Genomic DNA, 21,343 nt, shown 5'->3' with positions numbered 1-21,343 from the left:
AAGAATACAGAAAAGGTCAAACCACCAATGTTACTTGATTTCAGTATAGAAATGAGAAGGAAACTGCACAGTGAAATGAATAGCCGGGCCATATTAACATTCTTGATCACTTTGAAGACAATATAAGCTGGGTTATTTACCACCTAATTGTATGTCTCCTTCCCACCTGTGCCAAAGACATTTCAGATCGAGCAAGTGGTTCCATTAGTAGAAGGAGGAAAGCAATGTTTGCTTATTCTCCCTTCCCTCTGTAGCCCCCTCAACTCTTCAGAGAGTTGGAAGGCCCTTTGGGAAAGGGTGAGCAGGTGGAATGGGAGGGTGAAATCTATCGGTAGAAAGAACACCCCTTCTGCTCAAGGAAACCTTCACTGGATCAAAGGTGCTTGGGTCAAAAGAGGGATACAACCGAATGTAACTCAGAATTCCCAAATGAAAATTAAAAAAAAAAATCCAGGAGTCTAGAATACATATAGTAAAGTAAACCCCATATGGCACAGCAAATATTCATTCCATCCTATCTATAAAATTAATATTATAATTTTTAAAGCCAAAGAAAATACTGTAATCAAGACTTCATTTATCACATTAAATGTGTATTCTAAAATCATGGAGCTCTGATGATCTATCTGATCATAGAAGAGTATATTTTATTTTGATCTTTACAATAATCAAAATAATGGGCAAAATGTTCAAGGGATGTGATTATTTCTCAAATCTAGTACCTGTAATTGATATTATCATAAACATGTCAGTACCTACCAGCTACAGAAGAACAAGAAGAACCTACTCCTTGGAGTGACCTTGCTATAAACAGTAATGTATAGCTTTCTGAAAAAGCAAACACTGTGGAAAAAGCAGATGCATTTTAATTTAAAAAAATCTGAATTAAGTGTGACAGATGTATATGTTAAGGTATTTCATTATTATTAAAACTCATTTAAGTTAACCAAGTGTTTTCTGTGGTATGTTCAAAGTATTATGTTCTCCTGTTTGTTGATTTATAAATACTGGATTGTCCTTCCAATGTCTAGGCCTCCTGGTGTCACAAAAAGCAAAAACTGGGAGACATTTTCATTAAGGTTCCATCTGTACAGGCATTTCATGACATATAAGGGAGCCTTACAGTTGTTGGGGCAGGATAAAAATGTAATAAAGAAATAATAAATGAATAAATTCAGCATGTCCCAAGCAAGACACAGTTCAAACTCTCCAGCAGAAATTCTTTGCTGAAAATGGCTCAGGAGAAGCAATTTTCTTTTCTACTGGGTATATCCATAACCATACAATGAACTAGTCCAAAATGGACGCCCTCTTTTCCAGCCCATTCTTCTCAGTGTGTTCCTGGTCCAATAGTTTGGACTAGACAAGGAGAACAGAATGAAAGTTATTAAGGATCACATGTATACCTGTTTATTTTTAATGTTTGTATACCACTTGATATATAGTTTACATTCTAAAATATTAAAATTTACTATTAAAATACTTAATAGACAATTACAGATACACAAAAAGCAGAACCATTTTTAAATAGTATATTGTTATAGAAAGTTAGGTTACAAGAGTAATTTTTCTCAGTTTTTTCTAATTAGTGATTCAGTTCCTCCATTCTTACTTTCAACCAGCTCCAGAACAAAAGGTTATCTAATTACTCTGAAATTAGCAGGTTCAGCAATATAAAAAACCATTTCCTTTCAGACCTTCCCCACACCCTGGCACTTGAGGACGCAGGCAGGAGGGGGGAAAGTACTTACTAATTGTTGAAATAAACATGATGCAGAAGCCAGCAAACATGGGAATCTGATAGCCTATTCTGGAAAACAAAACCAGCATAATATTTTGGTTTGTTATTTTTGCTTTTCCCTATCTTCAAATGTTTGTTTTAAAATAATTGTTTCTTCCTTTAGGAAGCCCCAAACACTCTTCATTTAGAAAGGTCAATGCAATTTACATTTGCCTCCCAGTTGTTTCTCCTCCAGGATGAGCTAATTTGGCTGCAGCAATACTAAAGAATCAGTTGTACTCAGAATATTAATTGTCCCTAAGGCATCACCCACTATGGACCAGAAGAGGCAGAAATGGATGCTCAGATGCAGAATAACGAATACTTCAAGTACCTGATATTATTATTATTATTATTATCATTATCATTATCATTATCATTATTACATTTCTATTTTTCTAGTATATCGCCAGCTTTGGACCAATAAATTTCTCATCATAGCCATTTGATATACAAATTTACTTCTTACTAAAAGTTCAAAAAATGTGAAGAAGCTCAGAATCCACCATATCTGTTTAAAGGTCTATCTCTAACTTTGAAAAGTATTGCAGAAACCAGGCAGCTTTCTGTACAATGTATGGCATTCTGTACAATGTATGGCATTGTACATACGTACAAAGACTGCACGACAAGATGGATTCAAGATTCTAAACTGTCTGATGATGAGAATGTGCATTAACAAGATCACAGAATGGTCTAAACCATTAGTCCCAAGGGACATTTGCTGCCTTCAGTACAAGGGACAATTTGCCTGTGTTTACCAATTGGTTGGGAATCTGGACAGGAGGTGCTGTTGCACCCACACCCTCCTTGAGAATTTCCATGGGCCACTGGTTGGCCACTGTGTGCTGGACTACATGAACCCCTGGTCTGATCCAGTACTTATATTCATATTGATGCATGTTGTGCTGCCGTAAAATAAAGTGGGCAGAAAGAAAATACTTGCCACAACTCAGGTTCCCATAGTCCTCTCTATTATCATAGGGCAAATTTGCTTATTTCACTGTAGTTGCAGCAAATTAGTAAAAATAATAGCACAGTTATAAGTACAGGAAACTACAAGATCTTGCCAGAGTTAAGCACTTTAAAAACTTGAGTTTTCAAGGGGAGAGTGCAGAAACATGTTTCTATTAAAGTGGATGAGACCAGCAGATGCTGAAATTTGGTTAGATCATTCATGTAGCATGCAAGTTGTTTTATCGGTTCTGGCTTCATAAACCTTTTAAAAAATGAACATTGTGTGCCCAATCTTTTCAGAAAACTTGAGGAAAATAGCATGCTAACATATACATATGAAAAGCCTGCTACAGTGCATTAGATAACGAGTAAAACATGTATTAAAACATGCATGTTGGAGTTTAGACAATTTTAAGGCAACTTCAGTCAAGTCTTCCATTTTTCTACCATCTAGCTTCCAGCACACCTCTTCAGATTGTAGATAGATCTGCTTCTAAAACTTTCATATCATCTGAAGTGCCTCATCCTGCCTCTTCTTGGAAGCCTGGTTGCTATTTGGGTGGGTGACTAATGTTGTAAACTGCCCAGAAAGCTTTTATTATCCTCATCATAATCCTCATCAGTAAAGGAAGGAATTTACAACTATTCTGTCTGTATGTCAGGCTGTTCTATAACATACATATGTATTGAGCTAAGCTCCTACATTCTGAGAATCAGGTTGTTAGCCTCAACAAACTAAACCTGTATTGATGTGGTTGTTTTTAAGTTATTTACTATTTATTTAAAGCTTTAATCTATACATTCTGCTAATGCCATATTAAAAACCACAATTCTTAGCAGTTAAATAGCATATTGGAATGTTCTAAATGCTTTACAATATTCCTTCATTTTAACATCATTTAATGCATCTAAAGCAACCCTTTTATCTGCTTAATATAATGACATGTAGAGTAAGCTTTACATCCAGAATTCAACAGTACTGGATGTAAATTGCTCATTACTGCTGATCTAACAACAAGGTTAACAATAATACTACTGTTGCTGTCAACAGTATTACTAAATGATATTTATTAAATTCAGTGAAACTCAATTATTTTATTCAGTCATTCATTTCTTAACTATTTCTATACTACCCTGTAGCAGAAGCTTTCTGGGCAGTGTTACAAGTGTCCATCAGTTTCCACAAAATGATGGTCATTCAGGGATGGATAGGCAGAATATATCATCAAGCATTTGTGTTTTGCAGAGTGTGTCTATTCTCAGGTTAAGATCATGGGCAAAGTAGGATCACTACGGCATTCCAATAGTTGCTATGGGTTGGTCGGTACTTTTCATGCATTGCTAATTGGCATGAGCAATCAGCAACATGATTTGTAGGTGGAACAACAGCTGCTGCTGCTGCTGCTGTTTCATTTCTAGACCACCCCACAGCCAAAGCACTTTGGGTGGTTTACAACAACCCATAAAAACAGTCAATACAAATGCAATATAAACATCAGAAAATCAGAAAAATGCAAAAATTAAAACAGCTACAAACAGACAATAACAAGTGTGCAAAGCACCCAGGACTCCATAGGGGCTGGACTCTGTAAGAGTAGCTGTTAGTATTGCTGCATTTGGTTTTGTTGTCAAAACCATGTGTACTTTCCACTGATGCTAAGAAAGTATACAGCTGTGATTATGTCACTGAGTCATCATTCTTGTGCAGTGGCCCACCAGGACAGGAAGATCAGCCTCATTCACTTCTTTTTCAGATGAAGCTAGTTTCATTTCACCTTGTCAGTTGAATCGGTTTTCAACAAATTGAGGTAAAAAGTATAAATTTCTGCCAAAGGTGAGCTACACCATCGGCAACAGCCATTTTTGTTCCTGGTTTGGCCAACCCATGATCCTGAAGATGAGGTCTATTGAAACAAGCCACCTTGAAAAGATTTTGCCCAGAAAGGTGGCACATAAATCTTTAGAATAAATAAAGTGGAAACACTGGCCAGAAAGGTGTGCCTGTCCCTCACTCCCACTCCTACATTTCAAATCTGTTTTGAATGAAGTAGCCCTCTGCTTCTGATAAACAGCAAGATGATGACTTCTTTTTATGTGGTGCAGAAAGGTAAAGTGAAAAGCCTCTCCAATCAAATGGTACCATTACAACTTTCATTTCTCATTCCCATACTCTTAATATTTGCACTGTTTCAAAATAAGTTCATTATTTCCATAAAAGTTTTTACAGATTGGTACTATTCAAGGAGCAAAGAAAGAAACTGAAAATAATTTCAAGTGAGTGACAACCACTTTAGAGATGCCCTTGCGACTAGCAGAATATTATAGGTTCATTCTTCAAATAAATATATGAGCAAAAGCATTCTATAAATGCAACAGACATAAATGCAATAGGACTAAAGAAAGGAGACAAATCTCTGTCTGAAGTGCAGTACACATGACAGAACAGTATTAAATGAGAACACAGGAAAAAATAATACCTATTTGTCATTGGTCCTATAAAAGGGTTTGTGAGGAGTTGCACAGTTGCTTTGGAAGCAAACAGCAAACCAACTTGTACATTTTCATTTAGTAAGTCTTTGTCTTCCTTGGGGCAGTCAGGTGGTGGTGGTGATGTCTTAGTTATATTTACAACCATTGGCTCTGTCTGACTACGATAAAAATCTCCTGGTCTTGTCCCTTCAGAACGATTTCCAGTAAACATTGTAGAATTGTCATAATAGGAGAAGATACTTTGGAAACTGTTTAGGTTTAATGAAGGTGTATCTGGTCTAATGGTTTGTATTTCTGTTGCATTTTGATGGTGTTGGATGCTGTACAAATAACTGGGAATAATTGGCACTGAAAAAGCAAGCAGAATGAGGGGGAGGAGAGATAGACAAATACCATTACAGTAGTATCAAAAATAAACACAAGATTATACCATTACAATATCAAAATATATGAGTAAAGACTATGCTGTTTTTTGACAGAAATATTGAAGAGTAGCTAATTCAGAACTGCATCCTAAACTGGGCTGGACTGGAGAGAAAGAAAAAAGTTTATCTTGCCTACTTCCAAAATTATGGGCATGTCTTTATTTTTCAACATGGACTAGGCAATTAGGACTAAAACTCATTAGAGTTCAGCTCTGTGTCTATTTTTGATGCAGCCAGATGTCTTCCTGATGTGTGGGACTACAACTCCCATAATCTCTGACCCTTAGCCATACTGGCCAAGTCTTAGGGGAGGTGGAATCCAAAATGTCTGAGGACACTAGATTGCCTAACACTGAAACATAGGAGAAATAGATGAAACTGTTCCTGAACTATTTATCTTGCTAACAAGAAAATAGAGTCCCTACTTAAATTAGGTATTACAAGAAGGACATCCAGTTCCTATCTAGGGTAATTTCAATCCCAAGTTAACTTGAGCCTCAACATTTCAATTTCTAGACCTTAACCACTGGTAGGATATTCCAACAATGGAAAGACCCATACATGCTCTCCCTCTTTGGCATAACAGAGCAGGCAGAAGAGATGTACAGTGCTCTTGGGATCCCCCAAATTATCTTATATTTGATATGGATGAAGCTTGAGAATGTAGAGACAACCAGAAAACTGGGAACAGAAACCATGTCTAGGCCAATTTCTGCACATCAGGGAGACTCCGTGGTACTTTAATTTGAATGAAAAGTATTTCATCATCTAAAACCAAGAATTAAAATAATACATATACTACTCAAATACTTTGGCCACCTAATGAGAAGGAAGGACTCCCTGGAGAAGAGTCTAATGCTGGGAACAATAGATGGCAAAAGAAGAAGGGGGCAGCAGAGAACGAGGTGGCTAGATAGAGTCACTGAAGCAGTCGTTGTGAGCTTAAGTGGACTCCAGGGGATGGTGGAAGACAGGAAGGCCTAGAGGAATGTTGTCCATGGGGTCGCGATGGGTCAGACACGAATTTGTAACTAACAACAACAACAACAACAATCCTTTATTTTGTTTCAATATGTGTAGATTATCCTTTATAGAAAAATTAGATTCCACATTGTTGTATAAAGGTAAAAGAGGCAAAAACAGTGTAATATAAAACCCAGTAAACATCAAGCCATAAAATTAAGAGGAACAAAGAAATTTATGAAATTGCTAAGACCTGAGCAAACATTAAGCTATAAATGAATGCAAATGCCCCAGGGAAATATCAATACCTAATCTGGCATCTAAAAGAATATAGCACTGGTGCCAGTCAGATCTCCTTGTGCCGAAGTACCTCCATAGTCAAGGGGTACCAGCTTTTCATAATGCGGTCAAAGGAATCCCTCTTATCTTCCATCTCCTTGCGGAAAGGAAGCACTCATATAACAAACATGGGGAATAACTTATGAAAATAAGATTTTCTTTTATATTGAAGAGTATCTATGTTTTGTTCCTGCTTTAATTTTTTTTACTTGCATTATAGTGCAAATATTGTGTTAATACTCAGGTTTATTAAAGGTTTCAGGCAGTGTTTATTAAATTATATTCTCTTTCTAGATGTATTTTTCCAAAATTCCTTATGTTAATCTTTGGATAAAACATGTCTGAAAGAGGAAAACAAGTGACATATTTAGCATTGAAACCAAAATAATATAGTTTCACCTAGTACCACTGAAATCAATAGGACATCATAGCTAACATTGCACATTGATGTCAATGGGACCTAAGCGCAACTAACTTCATCTGGCTCCAACCCATAAATCTTTATTAGCTATAATTATTGTACTAACAATAATAAATGTATGCAGCAGAACTGTATTTAAGTCAAGGTAGATGCAACGATGAGGTATATTGCTACTATTAATACAGTTCAGTGATCCTGAGGAGAAATACATTTCATTTTATGTTAACCCACTTGAACTCAGATACTGATGTTTAAACATTTCCCTATTACTTTAGGAGTCAATAAAGCAGAAAGGATCAAATAAAATTCTTCATATGGTTTAAGAACCTAAATGCATTCTAATTGTATTAATTACTTAGGAAGGAAATGAGAACTTTTAGAGCAATAAAAATAGGTGAGACACTGCTTATCGAATAATATTAGTGACAAAATAGGTAGCCAGTTACATGTATCATGTCTTGTAAATGTCTGACTCATTTTACTGTGGCAGCTATTATATTTATTCAGGAAACATTTGTGTTGAGATAAAAGAAAGGCCTTCAGCATGTACATGACTGTGTAACTAGTGATATGGCAATATGTTTACAAAGGGATAAAGAACTGATTTAAGAACAAAACTGTAATTTTATGTGAAAATAATATCAAACACCCAGGAATACTAACACCTTAGAGCCTCTGTGCTGCTTTGTTAGAGCAGTTTCAGTGGCAGCGATGCCATAAAAGGGTGCTATTTAATAACTATTCAAATAGCACTTGGGAAGTACTATATAGAAAAAGATGCAAAGCACTGGAAACAGCTAGGAAAACTGGAGAAGAGAAAGTTTAACAAAGTTTAAACCATTTGGAAAGTTGTGTATCAAAGCCAAACTTATTTGAGATTATTTCACTATTTTGAACTGGCTGGCCCTCCATAATGAGGACAGACCTAGCTTTTTGTTCTGAAAAAAAAGTTTCCCTGAATATAAGACTAAATAATCTATTCTGGCAAATATCTTCAGTTCTATCAACTAGAAATATATGCCAGCCTAGTGAAATCTACTGTATGTTATCACTTCTGTGTGTCTCTGTGTTGGTGATGGTTACATAAAACCCCAGAAGAGAGTCAACTCTATAATTTATGAATTTTAATTTAAGCTTGCAATAGAATAATCTGACATTGGAGCCCCCAAAACATCCTAAGTCTTGCTGGTATGACCTGGCAGGTCAGACCCATATACACTTTTTCATTTTCTCATCAGTGACTGTCCTTCCTTCCTTCCTTCCTTCCTTCCTTCCTTCCACTTCCCATTCATTGCAGGAATGGGAAGGAAATTATACCAGCTCAGAAGTGATGTAAATTCCACACCCTCCCCAATACTGAGGGCATTTCATGAGACTGGAGGTGCTTTGGATTCTGTGGACGCCTCTCCTGACTCTAACACACAGAAGAAATAGCTATCCTCAGTATATTGATCACACTTCAATCCAAACCACATCCACAGTCTCATCTAAAATTTTAGAAGTATGGTGGATACGATGTAACCTTACAGAACCCTACAGTATAAAAGCCACACATCTCCTCCAGTGCAGTCTTCTGAAACTGACCCTGAAGATAGGATCCACTGAATTACTATGGCTCTACCATCAATTTGTTCAGAAAGAGACCATGGCCGATGCTATCAAAAGCTAGGAGAATCAACATGATCACACTCTCTCCATCTCTCCTCTAACAGATGTCACTCATATAATGGCATTGGGAGATCAATGCCATTTCAGTTCCAAAACTGGCTCTAACCCCACAGTGAAATTCATCAACATTATCTATGTCATCCAAAAGTTTCTGGAGTTGAGATGCCATCCAAGATCTTGGTGATATTCATAGCAACTGTGTGACAGTTACCAAAATTTCCTGGATTTAAAAAGGATTTATTAAGAAGTAGCTGCACAACAGCCTCATTCAAAGCAGCTAGGACTGCCTTCACTCTTAAAGAGCCGTTAATTATCTCTTGGACCCATCCAGTCAACCTCTTCAACTAGCTGTCAATAGCTAAGTTGAGTAAACCTGCAAACACTAATTTGGTCACACCTCCAAGCACTCTGTCCACATCTTCAAGTCACATCAACTGAAACTGATCCCATAACCCAGACGACAGTGCACAGGAGCTGAATCAAGAATAACATCAAGTTGAAGTGACTTTATCTTCACAGTGCCTTTTAAATGTATCACAACAAGCTTCTGTTGGTACTATTACAAACCTGGTATGACCAAAGTTTAACAGCCCACTCACAACAGAGTGGCAGAGAGATAATTTAGATTAGAATAGCCTTAAACTGCCATGCAGAAGTGAGCCAATTTAAAAGCATAGTTTAAAACTACCTTCCAGTTATCAATTGCACATATTTTTGAACAAGCAGGCACATGGATTGTTAGCTACAATTATTATTACATAAAGCTTTGCACCTCAATAGAACCTTTATGCTATAAAGGAGCTTTCCTCTCTGGTTGTACAAGCCATGAGCATCCTGTTAGCTTATATGGGTAGGGCAGTGACACCCCAACCTGTCAAACCCAGGCTTGAGCAAGACCATAACTTTTCTCCCAACAGGAACTCTTTGGTGGGAAGCCCCACCCCTGGAGGAAAGCAAGAAAGCCCTGATTTAGCACAATGGGCTTAAACTACAGCAAATCCTACGCTCCTGCATACCACCCCTTCTTTGCTCCTCCTGCATGGCCAACCTATGTATGGAAGCTTCTTCTTTTTCTTTCCCTTATGCACAAGCTTTCCCTGTCTTCCAACTAAGAACTCTGCCTAAGATTAACTATGGTTAATTTTAACAAAACAGTTTCAGAAAGCATGATTTGAAATTGGGTTGTTGGAAATGAACCATAGTTAGCATTCCCAGCTGGCATAACAGAGAGCAGTTAAAAGAAAGCAAACACTTCCAAAATCCTGCTTCCAGCTGCATGGAAGAAGAATGCAAGAGTGTATACATCCAAACCTCACTGAGGCTCAGCAATCTTCCTATGGAGAGCCACATAACATCATTTCTTATTGGGATTTCTTATTGTCAATTACTGAAATTGTTTAAGTTTTGTGTGTGTGTGTGTGTGTGTGTGTTGCCCATTTATATATACATGGCTTTATACTATGTCCAATATTGTTTTTGTAAGGACTTTAAATTTTGCTGATTATCCAGAGATCTTTGACTGCTAGGCAGAACAGAAAAGTAAAAAAAAAATATGGATGAAATAATCATGGTTTAGCATGATATGTGACTTCAGTCACTTATTTCTTTTGTCAGTTTACAGACCACTGACAACTCAGGATTAGGTCCTGATGGACATTGGGCATTGGCATTATGGACATTGGCTTCATACTATGCCCAGGATGCAGTTCAGAACAGATGGAAATATATGTGAAAAGGACCTGTAAATTGCAGTTTGAATTGTATACACCTGGAAATTCAAACTACAGCGTGTAACTATGGTTACACACAAAATATGGTTCCATGTTACATCTGAAACTAGCCAGTGCATTTGACAACAGACCAAACTGCATGTGGACATCTAACAGGCTTGTAACAAATTAAGATTTCACTATAAACTTATTTTTGGATCATATTGATATAACATGTTTAAAACCTAATCTGATTTATGTTTTAGAAACTGGTCATTATTTCAAAAATTGTACTTACAGCTATTTTAATTATTTATTTCACACTTTTGACAACAGCTTTCAGAATCAATCTATCAATCAGATAATTTAGCTTTATTCACTCTAGCATAGATACGTAAATGCACCTACAGGAATTGTATTACATTGCCATAATCAGATCTGTGGTATCAATCTGAGGTTGATGTTGTGCATTGTTTTTATTGCCATGCTGCTTCATGGCATTTTCACAATATAATAAAGCTTCCCCACATCTTTAGTGCATACTGAAAATGTCCCTTATTTTGCAGCCTTGTTACAGGAGAACCTTGGTATTAGTTGTGTAAGCAAATGGCCAACCATGATTAATTCACCAGAAAAGCATAATTCTTGCATTATTGCATGGAATTGCTTGCTCCTATGAGTAGACAAGCAACTCAAACAGATTCAGGAACATACTAATTTGAGAGAATTTCATTATGGGGTAAAAGAGCTTGTGAAGCCAAGCCCTACATGTATTTGTTACAGACTGCTGAAAGAAAATAGTGTTCCACTTTGAAGCGGATGTAGTATTTATCTCTCTGACAAATGCTGGTTAAGAACAAGTAGTTCTGCAAGTTTTCTAAATGTGTTCCTATTTTCATAATATAGAATGACTAAATATGGCCCTGGAAACCCTCTATCTCATGAAAATGAATATGATAAAATGAAACTATCAAAAGGAAGCATATTTCTCAAGTCATATCTTATCGTTTTTGTTTGCAAAATCATGACGGAGAAAACTTATAGAAACTAGACACAAATATTATGTTAGACTTTAGAACAGCTTTTTATCCAAAACATCATCCAATAGTTTGTACAATTATACATAAAAACAAAACTGTCGCAACAGTTGCAGTAATATGAAATTTCAGATAATGTTCGAACTAGGTTCCAAATAACTACCATACTTTATAAAGCAATCAGTTGCATTTTCAGAGAAATGCCACACATTTTTGTCTGTATGCTTGAAAGATTGTTGAATAAATAAATATGATGTAGAACTGGGGGGAAATCTACATACCAACTACAGTAAGCAGCATGTTGTCCAAGAGCAGAGCAATGAAGACAATCAACAAGATTAGTTTCCGGGACTGTCGACTCTCTCTGAGCCAACTAAGGACACCGAACTCAGTCCAAGCCATGGTTTATTTTTCCTTGAGTAATGGCTTATACTGCAAATATAAAAAAGGATATTTTAACACTAATCCAGAATTTAAAAGTATCATCTTGTTTCCATGGCAGTCTTCTTAAGGGAGAACATACATCCTAAATTGCGACCATCAAACTAAGAGTTGCTTGTTTCTCTTCCATTCCCAGGTATAATAAGGCGGGATCAATGGCTTTTTAGTGCTTGGAATCTACTTATAATCTGCAATTACTGTTTTTCTGGACTCAATAAGGAAATCATAAATTATTATTCCAGCCAAGCGCTCATAATTATTTTGAGTGGTACTATTCCAATTTATTATACAGAAGAGGGTATTTCTCTGGCTGAAAGGGGTGAGCTGAGCTATGCAGATAAAGTGGCACGGGGTGCGATGGGAAAGGAACTTTCAGTGAACAGAGTCCGTCTATACATGGAGTATAGATCCTGGGTCCAAGTCAAACTGTACAAAATCCACATAAGTAAGATTTAAAATAAAGCCAGAGATGAAAGGCATCCAGACATATAGAAATATAGTAGGTATACATGCTACTATATATGATGGCCGAAGAAGTAAAAATACTAGGTATTTCTTAGCTGGCTTCATATGCCAATTGCCACCCACTTCAAGTTAACAAACCCTTCTGTACACAGTCCACTAGACAAAAATACAATTTACAATATTGTCCATGAAGAGCAAACATGTATCCAATAAATTTGTAACCTACAAATGTGTTAGTTCACAAATTTATTAGGTACAAATATTAGTTCACATTCCTTCAGGACATAAATATTTCCTCTTGATTATACATTGTTGCCCCCAATTGCCATCTCCACAATATCCCTAGTTCTAAGCTGTCACTGCTTATTCCATTTTGGAAAACCAACTTTTAAAGAAAAGAAACAAGGCTAACAAAGAAAAAAGGCTAACAACAAACGCAGCAAAACCGCATTACTAACATTTGTCTCCTCTGACCATTTTACATCTACCTGTTTCCAAGACTCCTGGCACAAACACTGACCAGGCAGTGCATCTGCTGTCTGGACTTGGACTACAAAGAACAAAGCACCCAGCAGCGACAAGCAGCAGGGCGAGGAACAAGACCCAGCATCATTTTCATGATTCCCTTCACGCTTCCTTTCATAAGTCCCCTTATTTCTGACTAGCAAACAGGCAGAAATTGGGTGCTAATTTAATAACTGTGCCCTATTCAACAGGTAGGAACAATATACACCACACGGAGGACACCAGGTAAGTAAACTGTTTGCACAAAGTGCCCCCCCACGTCTGCAAACAGAAGTAAAGTACCATTCATTCTCTCTGACCAATATTTATACACCATGCTGACTGACATGACAGCTTTCCAACCGCAAGGTGTGTTGGAGCAACAGCAGGTTCTTCATGGATCATCATCACGACCCAAAATACATTTAAAGTCGATTGCCTTCTGCCGGTCTTCACTTGCAGACCTGCACGGTCTTTTCCCTAATGCTGCCTTTTGCTCCTATCATTAAAACAGAGGTGCTGGCAATCAAGCCTAAATAAAACACACTTTTTGCCCAGGAACAACTGTGAACAGATGTGCTGAGTGGCCACCAGTGAAGGAAGGGCACTCTGTGTATACTCAAAAACACTCCTTATTCTATGCCTGAGAATAAGGCTGAAAGCTCACTCACTCCTGTATCTGCACTGTTTTGTTAATGCTGCTAATCCAGTCCCCAAATGTGCAAGCCCATATAAATTAATTCCATACCTGGACAAGGTCTCTGGAACAGGCACCGTGGCTCAGTGATAGGGCGCTTGCTTCGCATGCAGAAGGTCCCACATTTAAATTCTTGACATCTCCAGTTTTCCTACCCAAAACTTGGGTAGGTTTTGCCAGTGACGACAGTACTGAGACAGAGGAACCAATGATGTGACTCAGTATGAGTGGTAAATGCTGGCATCACTTTTTTTACAGGAGCCACAGCAAGGCAGCTGGCTCAGGTTTACTCTTCCAGGCCACCTTCATTGCCTCATCCCCTCTCATCAGTCTGTCTCTCGCCAGTCCAGAACCACCTCTGTCCTCCTGGACGCACCTCCTCTCACACCCCTGCTGCCCCTCAATCCCCCATCCAGACCCTGGACTTGAGGGCTTCTCTCCCTCCCTCCCTCCCACTGTCCCACCATTATTTAAATGTCTTTTATGTTCCTGATATGTTGGAGCAGCAAATCCACCTACCCTAAATTCAAAAAGAAGTCGACGGCGGCGGCACTCTTAGCATGCAGAGTTTTGCATTTCAAACTCACCCAGTGGCACACAGTGCCCACAGGGCTGAAACAGAGCGTGCTTCTGCACTCTGCAGATGCTCATCCGTACAATAAGGAGGAGGGGGCCCTTCAGGGCCAGGGCACACGCTTTGCACGCCCAAAGTCCCAGCTTCCATCCTTAAGCTCTGCAGGGAACCCGACCAGAAACCCCGGGAGCGCCTGCCGGCCCGTGCCAGCACCACTGAGCGGAGGGGACCCGTTGCCGGGCTGCGCACACGGCATCCGCCGCGTGCCTCTCGGGGCGGCCACTTGAGCCCCTCCCGGGCTGGAGCGCCCCGACCTTTGCCCCGGGCGCCCTGCCCCCCAACTCAGTCGCCGTGAGCCCCTCGACTACTCGCCGGCCCCGCCTCCAGCGCGCGCGCCGCCCCCGCGCGCGCTGCCCCAAGTGCTCGCGCTCGCCTCGGCCAGGCTGCCGGTACCCTCGGGGCGGGCGAGGCTCCCGGCCGCTGGCCCCGCAGCCTTCCTGTCTGCCCAGGCCGCCGCCGCCGCCGCCGCCCGGGCTGCCACAGAAGTCCGAAGCGCTGGCGGCGCTTCCAGGCAGCTCACTCACCAGACCCCCCTGACGTCACGCCAGATCCGTATCTCTCCCCAGCGCTCGTTCAGGACGCGGGCGCTCCAGGCAGCCGCCCGGGAGACAAAGCGAGCCCCTCTCCCGCTCTCCCCAGGTCTGCCCTTCGCTTCGCGTCCTGCTCCAGCGGCAAAACTCAGCTCAGGTGCCTGCAAATGCGCGCATGGAACGAGGCGGGCACCCGGACAGGCACTTTTGCAAGCGCCTGGTTTCGAGAAGTCCGGGAAGAAATCATGAATACGGTCTCTTGCAGCGCAGGTGGCCCCGCCGCCGCCGCCGCCGCCGCCGCAGCTGCTGTGGCAGGGAAAAATGCCAGGAAGGCAATGTGTGAAGGGCTCATTTAGCCAGCTGGATATTTGTCGACAAGTCCATCATGGGGACGCGATGAGCAGGATGCTGTGACAGCCCTCGCCTCCTCCTCTGTCCAGGCTCTTAATAGCGGCACCTTTTCACCACCCGCAGGGAGAATTGTGCAAACATTTCATACAGTTAGATGGGTTCTTCAGTGAGATCATTCACCTGCAAGGGTTTTAAAATAAAATAAGCTTTAATTTCACCCACCCGCGCCGCTAACCCCGTATGTTTCTCCCAGTGAATCTCTGTGATGAATGTTTCTTTGTAATGGCTCAGCTTTTAGCCCTGTGCAACCCAAATTAACCTGCACGTCGCAGAGGACCGGGAACGCAGTCCTAAATATATATTTCGCTGAAAGTAAAATACAGCAATCTGTTTTGATGAGGTCCACTTAAATGATTACCCATCCAACGAAATATATGTAGGGTCAGGTGGCGGGAGTGGGGTATGAGGGAGAAAACTGGGTTCTGTTCAAAATCCGGGGGAGAGGGGAGAAAAAAAACAGACAAAAGATTATTTCAGTATAATTTCTCAAAAGTAATGCCTGCTAAAGAAAGTTAGCCAATCTGTTTCAGCAATGTTCACTCCTTAACAATTAATTAAAAATTCATTTTTCCATAAAATGCTTGTTTATCTAACCTGCAATAACATTTTCACTTTGAAGCAAAATTTGATATGTTTACATATCACCCTTTGTAACTGTTCTTTCTTTGTCTTATTTAATAGTAACTGAAAGTAGTCAGCTGTTTTGTTTAAGCAACAAATATCAAATCAACTCTGGCAACGGTCCTTGTTCAGGAGAGCAGCCCTGGCTCTCCCAGTCTATCAGTTGCCAGCGTTGTAAAGAAATAATGAAATGCGCACAAAGCAGCTTTATCATTATCCAGGAGTTAGCAGATGCAGACAACACTCTTATTCCTACTTTTATTGGCATAATTCACACTGTATATAAAAGGACTTGCTTCTGAGTATGGACTGCACATTGGCAGATCTGTCCAATCAGTCTACCAAAGAAATGTACCAGTCATTCATGAAGAATGGAATCAAAACATGAAGTAAAAGGGAGGAAAAAGTTTTCACAGACAGGATCAAATTTACATTTATATTTGCATGTGAAAATATGCATTTGCACTTGGGAGTTCTCCCTCAAGTTTCAATGTGTAAAATCTTAATTTTAATTGGATAAATTGAGTTTTGCTCTCTTAAGATGCAGTTGTATAACTACTACCTTGAAGTAAGCTCCATTGAATTGTGCGGCACTTATTTCTAAGTAGATATTATAGGACTGTGCTGTTAGTAAATATGGTATTATGAACAGGAATTTCTTCTCATGGTGAACTTGTGTGTTGCATTCAGATGCTGAAAACAAGAGATGAATTTCAGGCAAAAACCAATAAAACTTTATTTTTCATTAGATATTCAAATTTCTTTTAAGTGTCATCATTTATAAGGAAAAAATAAATTAATGACATTCGGTGTGATTTGATAGGTGGATATAGTATATTAGTAAACACTATTTTTAAAAGTTCATTCAAGCTGCTTTGCATTTACAAATATCCTGAATTCCATTTCATTCCAAATCCATATAATTAATAATATTTCAATAAATTTACTATATAAATTAGGAAACCCCAGATAAGCTGAAAAAGGCTTCCAAATGATAGCACTACTCTTCAAGCATAGAATCTGAAGCACACGGACTGAAAAGTGCCAGCTTGAATACCAATTTGATAAAGCTATCAAATCTAATTTGCTAATAATATCTGTTCAGTACTAGCAACTCTTTAGTTAGCCTCTAGCTCTTACAGAGAAATAGAGGCTACAAAAGAGGCTAGTGAAATTGCATCTGCAACAGAGCTTGGCATTTGAGCTCAGTTTTGTCATCTCTCATAGCTCTTCAAATCCTAACATCATTGTGTCTGTTTCAGCCACTAATCTAGGTCATTGGTACATCCTGTTGGCAAGGGAGGACAACAGCACAATTGAGGCTGGCATACTTATTCCGCAGCAAGAGGTGATGCTGGGAAAAACAGGAGCCAGAATTATTATTGCTGCTTCTCTCTGTTGAAAATGGATGGAGGATCCTTCCTGAGATATGGGAAGCCAGGGAACTGCTATCCTATATTCTCATCAGCAAATAAATGTTCATACAACTAAAAAGAGTGGATTATGCCAACATTATACTAGTGATGCTGTACACTCCTCTTGTACATTATTACTGGCAAAACGATCACAATAATTGGATCCAGGCTTTGTTATTTTCACTGCAGTCATTGTGATTATTAGTTCATTTGTAAATGGTTTGTTTATATCCCTTGGATTCAACGGGTCTATTCTAAATATGTTTCAATCTAACTCAATAATTATGTAGTGCAAGCTTGCACATTTTCCAGAACTCTTCATCAGTCTGGATGTTAAACAAAGAAAAGGGTTGTGGGAGAGAAAAATGTTGTAGCCCCAAAATCTGTGTTTAGTCACAAGATAGAATGTAGACAAAGATTTCAGACTTAATTGCAGCAACTGCCATTCTTATGTTCCCTACCCATGAGACAAACATGCAAAGAAACCAGTGGGAATGTGTGGGGCTAGCACCATGCCTCACCATGGAGTGTGCCAACAACAGCCCCTGGCTGACATAAGAGAAAAATGACTTCCACGTGTACACTCTGTGTGACCGACCAGCATTCCTGTCCTCGTGGAGAAAACCCTCAACCCGCTGAAGCAGCAGCCTTCAGACTGAGCTGATCTTGCACATCCTGTTTCCAGCATGCACATTATCACTGAGATACAGTTCCCCTCTTTCCCCTTCATGTTTTGGGTACGGAAGAGCCAGAGAGAGCTTAGGTGTTATGCAAGTTTCGTGTTACATCTAGGATTAGTGCAATGACATGCAGTGGCTAATTCATATATTTTTAAAATATGAAATCCAACACTTATCTAGATCTGTTTCCATCCTTAAGTGAAATATACAGGTTCTGTGTTAGATGAAGAGGAGCATGGCAGTTTTAATATGAGCGACTTGGGGTATTAATTTTAAGTTGTATTTTAGGCTGGAAAAAAAAAATAAACCAGAACAAAAATGGGTAACATTGGTTGGTGGACAGAGAGAATGTAATCCTTAACAGATACAATGTGAAGCTTTTATAAACCTAATAGAGCCTAATCCAATTAAGTCTGCACTGAAGGTAAAATTGGTAGACATACAGAACGACACAGTTTGCTGAAAAAGAGCTTGCCTTCTGGAAAGTCATGTCTTACTAACTTTTCACTGTTCTTTGAGAGTGTCGAGAAACATCTGGATGGGTGACATCTAGTAGATATTTCTGCTGGTGGGTCATGATTGGGTGGGTTCAGTCAACATGATAACCCACACTCGACCCCTGAAGCATGGCTTGTTGTTCAAGTGTGGGTTATGTTGTCTGAACCCAGCCACACTAGCGAACCTTGGTTTGTGAGCACAAAGCTACCCATGGCTTGTTTTTTGGGTTGTTTACTTGGACCTCCAGAAGTCTCTCAATCAAATGCCTCACTAAAGACTTTTGAGCAAACTTAGCAATCATAGAAGAAGAGGAGAGGTCCTCTTATGGCTAGAGTAACTGGCTAGAGGACAGGAAGAAGGAAGTAAGAATAAATAGTAAACTTCCCCAATAGATGGGTATAATTCATGGGTTCCACAGGTATCTGTATTTCAACATATTCATAAATGATCTGAAATTAGGAATGAGCAGCAAGGTGACCAAGTTTCCTGAGGACACCAAATTATTTAGGATGGTTAGAACAAAAGAGGGCTAAGAAGTGCTCCAAAAATGAATTGGGAAAATGGGAATCAAATGCAGTTCAATGTAAGCAAGTGTAAAGAGATGCACACCAGAGCAAAAATCCCAGCTGCCATATATGGTGGCAAGATCTCAGCTATTGCTAAGTAACAGAGAAAGTGATCCTACTGGACTATTGTGAAGAATACAGTTAAACAAGCAAGCAAGCAAGCAAGCAAGCAAACAAACAGATAATAACATCTTGGGGGTTTGGTAGACAGCTTAATGAACCAACCCAGTCTGCAGCTGCTTTGAACAAGCCAAAACCCACATTAGGCAGGTTTAGGGGAAAAAATAGAAAATAATACTGACATAATACTGACCTTGTATAAATCTACAGTGCAATCACACTCAGAATACTGTGTACACTGTGTATATACTGAATATATACTGAATATAATATACTGAATATATTCTGAAAAGTGTTCAGAATACTGTGTATAGCCCCTAGAAAGCATATTGCAGAGTCGGAAAATGCACAGAGAAAGGCAATAGAAATGGCCAGAGGACAGATTATGTCCACTGGGACTGTTTAGTGTAGAAAACAAGTAAGGGAGCCATAATAGAAGTGGTCAAAATGATGCATAGTGTGGAGAAAGTGGGTAGAAAGAAACTTTTCTTTCTCGCCCTCATAGCAGGAGAACCCAGGGTCAAACCATGAAACTGTTTGGTGTGATGGGGGAAAATAAAGAAAATAAAATACTACTTCATGCAGCACATAAATCATGGAACTTACTACCATAAGATGTAGTGATGGGGAGCAATTCAAATAGCTTCAAAGTGAGATTGAACACATTCCTGAAGGAGAAAGCTATCAGGGGCCACTTGTCCTGATGGCTTTACATGACCTCCAGTGTCAGAGGTAGAGTTCTTATGTCCGTCATCTGGATGGGAAAATGCTGTTGCACTCATGTCTGCGGGCAGCCACCCACTGTCTGAACAGACTCTTGGACTAGATGGCATTTGGTCTGATGCAACACAGTTCTTCATGGGCCATGTTAAGACTGAGTACAACATGGCTACAGCACGAAGTAGCTCTTCTTCTTTCCCCTACCATTATCTTTGCCTAACATCCAGTCTAATAAAGAGCTCTAGAGAACTCAGAATCTTATTGTTTTGTAACATTTGGGTTGGTCCCAAAAAAGGTATTATCTTTTACTATCTGTGGATTATCCTCAAAGGCATCTTGGAAATAAGTCCAAGCCTGTCCAAGCAGGTATTAATACAGTGTCAGAGAGCAGAAGTAACTTCAGTGTTGTATATACATATGCCTCCTGAATCTTTCTTGCCCACACAACTGAGTGTACATGGGAGAATAAACATATATTTCAATGGTCATTTGAAACAGAAAGCAGAAGATCCAAATCTTGCAGCTGCAAACAGATGTGTAATCAATTTATATAAAGTAATTAGTTAAGTTACATTCAGCAGGAAAAAGTAGTTATTTAGACAAGGCATCAGTGATGCCAAGTTGCATTATTGATCAATAATGAATTTTAATGACACATCAATAGAAATACTGTATCCGGAAAAATAATTACATCTTTACAAAACATCAAAGAACTTGCCTTCAAAAGTAATGCCATCTATTTCCAGAAAGAAGTGCACATATTTTGTGCACCAAACAGAGGGGAACACATTTACTTATGATGAGAATATATTGCATTGTAAACAACTTTACATGAAAGGACAGCTGTTTGGTGGGTTATTCCTTCCTCTGATCCTTCTACCGTCTCTTCCTCACTGCTGTCCATGTTGACAATGGCTATTTAGTATTGCTCAAGTTTAATTCATTGGCTTGTCTAGTCTCTCAAGCTGCCTCCAAGGAGCTGACATTCTCACTGCCAGATACAGAAAGCCAATATATATTAAAAGGGATCTTGTCAGAACTTTTGGCACAAATGGCTGTAATTGTTTCTTAAAGTACTTATTTGTGCACAGATATATTATTAATCCTCATATTGTGGTAGCATCTAAAGGACAGTACGGCCCAGGTTCTCCCTGTACTAGACCAAGCACAGCAGACAGGCATATTTAAACAAAGTGTTCTTTCACAAGTATCCATGTAAATTAAGATCAGTCAAAACAGTTAGCCTAAAGAA

The 21,343-nt window shown here is 39.3% G+C and overlaps 1 protein-coding gene across 1 annotated transcript in view; it reads right to left on the bottom strand.

The window, feature by feature from the left end:
* Positions 1-14,451, bottom strand: part of SLC18A2 (solute carrier family 18 member A2) — a 33,507-nt gene extending 19,056 nt beyond the window's left edge. The window contains exons 1-6 of the mRNA XM_044439641.1: positions 14,416-14,451; positions 13,948-14,087; positions 12,071-12,221; positions 5,215-5,575; positions 1,752-1,810; positions 760-843 (exon numbers count right to left, since the gene is read on the bottom strand). Of these exons, the coding sequence (XP_044295576.1) occupies positions 760-843; positions 1,752-1,810; positions 5,215-5,575; positions 12,071-12,191 (625 nt within the window). The 5' untranslated portion in view covers positions 12,192-12,221; positions 13,948-14,087; positions 14,416-14,451. The remainder of the gene's footprint in view (positions 1-759; positions 844-1,751; positions 1,811-5,214; positions 5,576-12,070; positions 12,222-13,947; positions 14,088-14,415) is intronic.
* Positions 14,452-21,343: the final 6,892 nt, after the last annotated feature.

Source organism: Varanus komodoensis, unplaced genomic scaffold (genome assembly GCF_004798865.1).
Source record: "Varanus komodoensis strain SLA01 unplaced genomic scaffold, ASM479886v1 scaffold1, whole genome shotgun sequence".
NCBI classification, from domain to species: Eukaryota; Metazoa; Chordata; class Lepidosauria; order Squamata; family Varanidae; genus Varanus; species Varanus komodoensis.
The sequence above is the reverse complement of the archived record's forward strand: the minus strand, read 5'-3'. Positions and strand labels throughout refer to the sequence as shown.